Source organism: Eucyclogobius newberryi, unplaced genomic scaffold, assembly GCF_026437365.1.
Source record: "Eucyclogobius newberryi isolate DKJ021-1_F unplaced genomic scaffold, fEucNew1.0.hap1 SCAF_7, whole genome shotgun sequence".
Lineage (NCBI taxonomy): Eukaryota > Metazoa > Chordata > Actinopteri > Gobiiformes > Gobiidae > Eucyclogobius > Eucyclogobius newberryi.
Window position 1 is genome coordinate 23,687,529 of NW_027316389.1, and position 8,363 is coordinate 23,695,891.

The 8,363-nt window shown below is 39.4% G+C and overlaps 1 protein-coding gene across 1 annotated transcript in view; it reads left to right on the forward strand.

Moving 5' to 3' along the window:
• The window catches only part of syt9b (synaptotagmin IXb), a 38,027-nt gene extending 32,217 nt beyond the window's left edge, over positions 1 to 5,810 (forward strand). Inside the window, exons 7-8 of the mRNA XM_072434424.1 lie at positions 4,389 to 4,446; positions 4,572 to 5,810. Of these exons, the coding sequence (XP_072290525.1) occupies positions 4,389 to 4,446; positions 4,572 to 4,649 (136 nt within the window). The 3' untranslated portion in view covers positions 4,650 to 5,810. The remainder of the gene's footprint in view (positions 1 to 4,388; positions 4,447 to 4,571) is intronic.
• Positions 5,811 to 8,363: the final 2,553 nt, after the last annotated feature.

An 8,363-nucleotide genomic window follows, 5' to 3' on the forward strand; every position in this document is an offset into this window, starting at 1 on the left:
ATCTTTTATGTAGCTCTATACCACAGCAAAAGCCAAACTAGTATTCAGATATAAGCTTGGCAAATTAAATTCCGTGAAGGTACAAACAGAGATGGGTGCGTTTTATTTATTTATTCTTCAACTTTGATTTAACTTGGGAAAACAAAACAAAAAGCTCACAACTTATCTTTCAAGCGTGACCTGGGCAAAACTAAAAGCAATGTTGAGCTTCAAAGAGTGAGTATTGTTTATTTCAGAGCCTGCTCATGCTCAATAAAGCCTAGCATGTTAAAGGACACATATTATGCAAAATATCCCCGTCGAGCCTCAAAAATAGTCTGTCCTGAATCTCCTCATAAACGGATGGTTTCTTGATCTGTGACGTGTCTGTGAGAATCTTTCTCTCTTTTTCTAGCTCTAATACACACAATGCTAAGTAAAGGGTACTCAAGAGCATGTTTAAAGGCAGATAATACAAATAATGCATAATATTTGTCCTTTAAAACAGATGCTGCTGGACTCTTTTGTGTAAATTCATTTTGACTTGTTGAAACCAATTCTACTGCTGTTCAGCTTGAGAATTGAAAAAAAATATTAACCAAAATGTTTGTGTAACACCATCTTTTCTGTTCAATTCAAGTCGCTCCTTGCTCTTTTTAATACTCATAATCATAAAAATGAACTGTGCAAACTGCATGCTTGCCCTGTAGTGCATTAGCACCCCAGCAGCGACGCCCTCATAGACACCATTAAGGTGACCACAGGAGGTCTCCGTATTGCTCATTAGCAGAAAGACCCCAGACCTGAGGAATAACACTGCAGCACTGATGAACACATACCTTGATGACATTTCTATCTGCAATCAGGCCAACAGCATAATCATCATCTGTTGGTTTTACACGTGTTAAGGTTGTGTTCTTATGAAACCAAGCACAGGACTGATAGTTAAGACTTTGAATCCTACACTTGTACGAGTAAGTGTCATTAAACAGTCATTAAACAGTCATTAAACACAAAATGCCCAAAAAATTTACCCAAGGCCTTAGCTTTCAAGAGCACAAGAAACCAGACTATCCAAAGAGAATCCATAGCACAGGATGGACATGCAGACTGTTGTTGAAGAATTAACTATGTGCGTGCAGTGAAGATGCATTTGGAATTACAGTAATTTGGTCCGAACCAGGAGGATTGAAATTGCTTGGGTTCTTATTATTATTACTTGGGCCGAGATTGTAAATTTGAAACCTTTCCCGTGGAATGGTTATTGAGAAAATTGTCTTGATCAGATACACCACGACATTTGGTAATGTGATAATGTGTGACAAACAGGTCATCAGTCATATTGAATTGAAATTTTAAAATGGTTTTCACTCACCATATATTATTTATTATATATTATATATTATTTCAATGAACTAATACCAGGATTTTTACTCAAATAATCTCCAATTTGGTCTGCAGTATCTGCAGTATCTGGAGACATGGAACAATAATAATAATCTAAATTTTTTTGATATACCTTACAGATTATTCTGTCATTTTTTAACTTTGACAATGTCTCCATTGTACACAAAAGCCTTAATAGCAATCACATTTGAAACACCTATCCTTACTCATAGAATGCGACCCCAACAGGAACAAGCTGTAGAAAATGAATGAATCAATTATTTTTGTGATGCTTCATACTTCATTTTAGACTGTCCAGTGTGTGTGTGTCACTGTGAAAGGAAAACTATTTTAGAGTTAAAAAAAAAATTGAACCCAGATACTAATACGAGTTTCAAACTTGAATTTGAAACCTCAAATACTTTCAGAAGCTTGACTATAATGGTAAATCTAAAAAAATATATACATTTTATTTGTAGTTATTTTTACAGTAATCATTGTAGTTGTATTCATTAATTTGTCACCGAGGTGCACCTTAAAGCCTACTTACTAGGGATTTAGTAATAATAATAATAATAATAATAATAATAATAATGTAATAACCCCACACGCACTGACACATGATGATCTCGAAGATTTAGAAACGTTTCCACTGCAGGCTTCGGTGGCTCTTTAGTGTAAACTGCACTGACCCTTAAACCACAGCCCAACAGATTAATAATTCATCCATTTGAACACAGATACACACAGACCCAGCTCTGGCAGGAGTCGTCCCTGGAGCCGTCTCAAGCCAGTGGAGATGCTGTTGAGTGGAAGAAAAGGAAATGTAGAAACCACCCTCATTTGTTCCCTTTTTGTCACCGACTTGGAAACTGAAAAACCGGAGAGGGTCCGCCCCAGGGGCCACATAACAGAAAATGGGTTCAGAGCGTTTCAATTCACACCGGCGCTTTGCTAACTGGAGAGCACAGGTCAAAGTGTCCCACATCTCCATGGTAACCTGCGCATGGTTTAAAATGTAGGCCTGGTTTTTGGAAGGTCGAAAGTGTTCACATTATGAATCAAAAGTCTCAAGTCACAAGAATTCCATTTAATAGGATGTTGCAACAGAAAAGCTTTGGCACAATAAAGTCAGGCAAGTTTATTTGTAGAGCACAGTTCATACACAAGGCAATTCAAAGTGCTTCACACAACAGCACACAAGTTATATAACGTGAGAATAGAAGCTTTGAGAAGCCACCACCTATAATAAATAATAACGCTCCATTTTCTAAGAGCTTGCACGTAATCTTGATTTTAAGAAAATATATATTTTGTTCTCAGGTGGGCTAATAAAAAACTATAATCTAAAAAAAAATTTGCTCCGAAATTACACATGGAGAAAGTGTGATTAGAACCCTGGTCTCGACCAACACCTTGCCATATGAACTCAAAACAGCTTCATATCGCTCGTTCTAGTATTTTAAAAACACACAAGAGGTTTTTCTTTTTTTACCTGTGAGCTCAAACCGTTGGAAACATATTTTCAACTTAATGGAGCGTCCGGGTAAAGCTGACAAACAAGGACAAATTTGATCAACTTTTATGTTTTTTGTTAGATGTCTCTTGTTTTCCTCCGGGCACTTCTCTCCTTCTCTCTGTGTCGTGTTCTAAGTTATTTTTTAATCACTTGTGGTTTTTGATTCTTGGTAATAATATCATGCTGAAACACTCACAAACCAAAACCATTAAGCCAGTTTCAGCATCAACAACTGCTGAAACAATTCTAGCAATTCTCCAAGAGAGAATTGCTAGAGAATGGGACCTTTTATCAGTTGTTGCCTTAGTCTGCTGTCTATTAAAGTTTTTTAATGGATAAAAATAATTTGAATCAAAAAGTTTGTCTTTTTTTCATGCTTCTTTTGTTGGCAATTGTTAGTTGTTGCATTATTACATGTCATCACAAAGATAAGACTAGCTGACAACATGTATAATGGTGTAAATATTACATATTCATTTTTATACTTGTCTTTTTATACTATACTTTTTTAAAGCATAAAAATACAAAAAACAAGACTGTGCAGGACTAGAGACAAACAAAATAAATACAAAGGGAAAAAGGGTCCAAAAGTCCAAAATAGAGGACCCATTTAGCCCATTGTCTGAAAAATTCCGTCCAACATTTATTTTTTTAATTGTTGATTATGTCCAGTCCTTAATCCTCGGCGTGATTTGTGTCATACATTTTTTGTGATGGCCTTTTTCCCAGCTGCCAGTAGAATGTCCCAAAGATTGCCGTCCATTGCGTGCGTCCATGGTGGGGTTTTTAGACCTAAAGTTCTGACATTGAATGGGATGGTGGTGTCAAATAGTCCACATTGCCTTGGTCATTTCTGTCTGATATTTTTGTCCAACCGGATAGTCCAGAACACACAATAATGGTTTGCCTCCTGGCAACCAAAACCTCTCCAACATTTAGCATTTCCCTGTGAATAATGTGCACTTTCACTGGTGTTATGAAGAAATGGGTCACATTCTTCCAACAAAATTCTTTCCAAACATTTTCCCTTTCTTTGTCTGTCAATACAAAATAACCCTCTGATTTACATGCCAGTATAAAGTATTCTTTCAACATTTCAGATCTTTTAATTTTCTTCTGGTAAAAAAAAAAAAAACATTATTACTTTTTGATATCCAGACCTTAAGTCTCTGGTTGGTACTATTTGGCATACAACTTTGGCCAACCAGTTCAATATTTTAACAACTTTGTTTCATTTATATGTTTTGATTAGCTCTTTCCATGTCGTAAGCACAGATTTTACCCAGGGGTCTCCACTTCCTCCAGATGTCTCAGCCGTTTATCATCTGCCAGTAATGTCTGTACTGGAACCTCCGGCACAACATTACTCTCAATATTTCCCCCCTATGCTTCATACTCCATCACAGCAGTCATTATTAAATATTCATTGGTTAGTTTGTCTGTGTCTGTAATGGCTGGACCCAGAGACATGAACCCTAAGACATTGTGACTGTGTGCATCCCAGTCTGAGCCAGTGTACTGTACCTCTGATGACGAAGGCTAAGATAACAAGAGATGAGCTGGTAGTGTCTGACAGGGACAAACGCTATGTTCCCCATCATTAGAGAACTGGATGTAGGATTGCAGCCAAATGTTTCTTGCAGTTTTATATTATTTCTAACAAACCTTTATTTTGTCTGTCTTTTAGTGGGTGGGACAAGCAACAACTGAGAAGGGAAGCCAAGGAGGATCTACCAACTCTCTGAAGACGCCACCATCCCCTTAATCCCACCTAGATATAGTCATACAGCTCTGGTACTTTGCTACCAGCATTAGCCATTCAACACTTTCTCTCATGATCTGGCCTTAGACTGATAAAAGCTCTTTTACTTAATCATGTTTTCTCAACCAAAAAACACCTACATTCCAAGTAACATTAACTAATGGTTTATTTTGTGTTGCATTAACACATTTTAAGACTATGGGTTTTGTGGACCAAACTTTCACCTGAATGAATGAACTGTAATGCTACATGAATAATTTAGGTTTGCGCAGAAGAAAGACTGACCCAAGCACTAACCGAAGGAACAGTATTTTACTAAATGCATGATCGCCATGGCGGCAGGATGGAACACACTTTCTGGCAACATGGCTCGTGATCTACGCTGTTCTTTGTTTTTGTGCTCTGATTTAAGAGTTATGTTGTGATTTAACTTAATGTTTCCACATTTGTTACAATTGAGATGCTTGCTATTTTTGGCGTTTAATAATCTTAAGCTTGTTTTGGTAAAAATCTAACAATCTATTCTTAAAAAGGGGCTGTTTGTAGTTTTAACGGTCACAGACAGTAGTATTTCCTATATACCTACATTCAGAAAAACTTTGAAAAAATTGACAAAAAGTCTAAACTAAAACATTAACATCACAAAAGTATTTTTCTGGTAAAATAGTCTGTCAAATGTCTGGTTGGTAAATGTACCGTGAATATTGATGATTTTCTGTGAAGCGTTGCTCTTTTTCGGTCATTATGTGGCAATTTCTGACAATAAACAGAATAGTATATAAAAACTACATACAGCTCCTTTAAGTCCATGCGTATTATAACAATGAGCATTTTGTAACACATTTCATTTCTACAACAGAACATTTCCCCATTACTTTTAAGTGCTTTTGTACATTTTTAACTTACTGTACATTGCCACCCGGGACCACGCCCTCTTTACTGAAACAGTGTTTTTTCAAGCCGCTATTGTATTGTTTATCGTAACGGACTCAAGCAAAAACAACATTTGTGTACTTCTAAGTATGATGCATGCTTTATTTTAGTGGGTCATTTTTAACGCTTCAGTTGTGAGAAACTAATCCTGTTGTTAACCCGAGATGTAACATGGAACTAATGTGTACATTGTCTCTCAGATGTTATTAATAAATATTTCTTTACATAGTACGAGTGGTGTCATGTTTGTGGGACAGGTTTGGCACCTCTGGGACCTCTCTGAGTGAAGACTGATGACAACCTGAACTCAAGCTGTCACTCCAGCACTTTGACCGGCGCTGACAGCTAACGGGAAATACATGTATATATGGATGGCATGTGTGCTTGTTATATTCAGTCATCATCATATCCTTAGATGGAAGCAGAACTCTGATTCTGGGTCTGCAATGTACCAAGCCCTTTGATACAGTATATTGTACTTTTACTCAAGGCAGTAAGAGCAGTTGTAATAAAAGAAGTATAAAGTGTGACATATCAGTTCAACAAAAATCTGCATTATTCATTCACTCTTTAGTCCCATTTGGTCACAAACCCGCAGACAATGATGGTAAAGAGATCAACATTTACAGCCTTGTGGTTATAGACAGTGGTGGAAAGAGTACTGAAAATCTGTACTCAAGTAAAAGGACAGTTACATGGATACTTTATTCAAGTCAAAGTATTGCTGCCAAATGTGCACCAAAGTAAATGTACAGATGAAAAATTCCAAATTACTTTTTCACTTTGACTTTGATCAGGTTTTGTTGAAAAAATCAAAACTGACACTGTGAATCTAGTCGTTTTATAATTAGCTCTGGCTAATCAGAGCAGGCGATGCAATGTGGATTTTTGGATTTAGAAGGGAACAGTCAGGGATTAGGACGACTGGGACTGCTACAGTACGCAATCATTTTATATGTAACCAATAACAACTATAATAGTACAACTCAACTCAGCTGCTCAAATATAGTAAAATCACACATAAATTTACTCAATTACAGTAACACACACACATGCGTGCGCGCACACACACACGCATGCGCGCACACACACACACGCGCACAGACACACACACACGTGCACACACACACACACACACGCGTACACACACGTGCGCACACACACACACACGTGCGAGTGTGTGTGTGCGCGCACACACGCATGCGCGCACACACACACACGTGCACACACACACACGCACGTGCACACACACACACACACACACACGTACACACACGTGCGCAGACACACACACACGCGCACACACACACACGCACCTGCACACACACACACGCGTACACACACACGTGCGCATAGACACACACATGCGCGCACACACACGCGCGCGCATGCACACACACACACACACGTGTGTACACACACACGCGCACACACACACACGTGCGTACACACATGCGCGCACAGACACACACACACGCACACACACACACAAACACACACAAACACACGCGCACAGACACACACACACACACACACACGTGTACACGCGCACAGACACACACACGCGCACACACAAACACACGCGCACAGACACACACACACACACAAACACACGCGCACAGACACACACACACGTGTACATGCGCACAGACACACACACGCGCACACACACGCGCACAGACACACACACACGTGTACACGCGCACAGACACACACACGCGCACACACACACACACAGGCGTGCACACACACACGCGCGCGCACAGACACACACACACATACACACACAAACACACACGTACACACACACACACACACACACGCACACACACACACACACACGCACACACACATACACGCACGCGCGCACACAAAATAAAAACATAACTGTCAAGTTAGAATTGACTAACAGACAGTTAAAAACCATTGGTCTGAATGTCGGGTAAAGCATGTTAAAGATGTTAATACTGCTAATATCTCCTGTGTGGCACACGTCTCTAAGGAGTCCAGCATGCTTTTCTGTGCAGTGAACTTGGCCTTTTCCTCTGTCATATGAAGAAAATCTATCCACGACCACCATGGCTCCAGAACATATAAATTGCTTACATCACATCATTACGTCATCACGTCATTAAAGCCATGTAGTTGGTTCAAAAACAAAAGGACTGCAGTAGATTAAGCAGCCGTCTTTCCTGATCATTAAATATAATATGTCATAAACTACATATTACTATATCATATTATATATTCCAAAATATTTTAAAGCGATTGTATTTTGAGTGTAGTTAAGAGTGTGCCGATTCCCTGAGCATTGGCTGTATCTTATACTTAAAGGCGCAATGGACGATTTTTCGGCGATTTGAGAACGCAGGCTGAAGGGCGCATGCGCCCTCCCCCGTGTGGACTGATACAACACACACGTGCGTTTGTTTATTAGCGCAACGGAGCGCATCGCATCTCTCGTCTCCCGTAGATTTCTGTCCACTTCTGCGTCAGCTCGAACTGTCTTTCTCAGTCTTCATTTTGCCCCGTACACTGAGGGAACTATATCATGATAGATCCATGCGCTTAGGCACGCGGAAACGTGGGGACGAGCCTGACGCGGCTGCAGGTGAGCGATAGGTGCGTTTTATGATTGATACGTGGCAGGACAAATGATTTATCCACGCCACGAGGAAATATGATAAAAAATTGCTGAGAAAAATCGTCCATTCCACCTTTAACTGATTCTCAAGTGAAACGGGAGTCTTCGAGTTCTAAAGTAAAGACTCTCACCCTTCACCA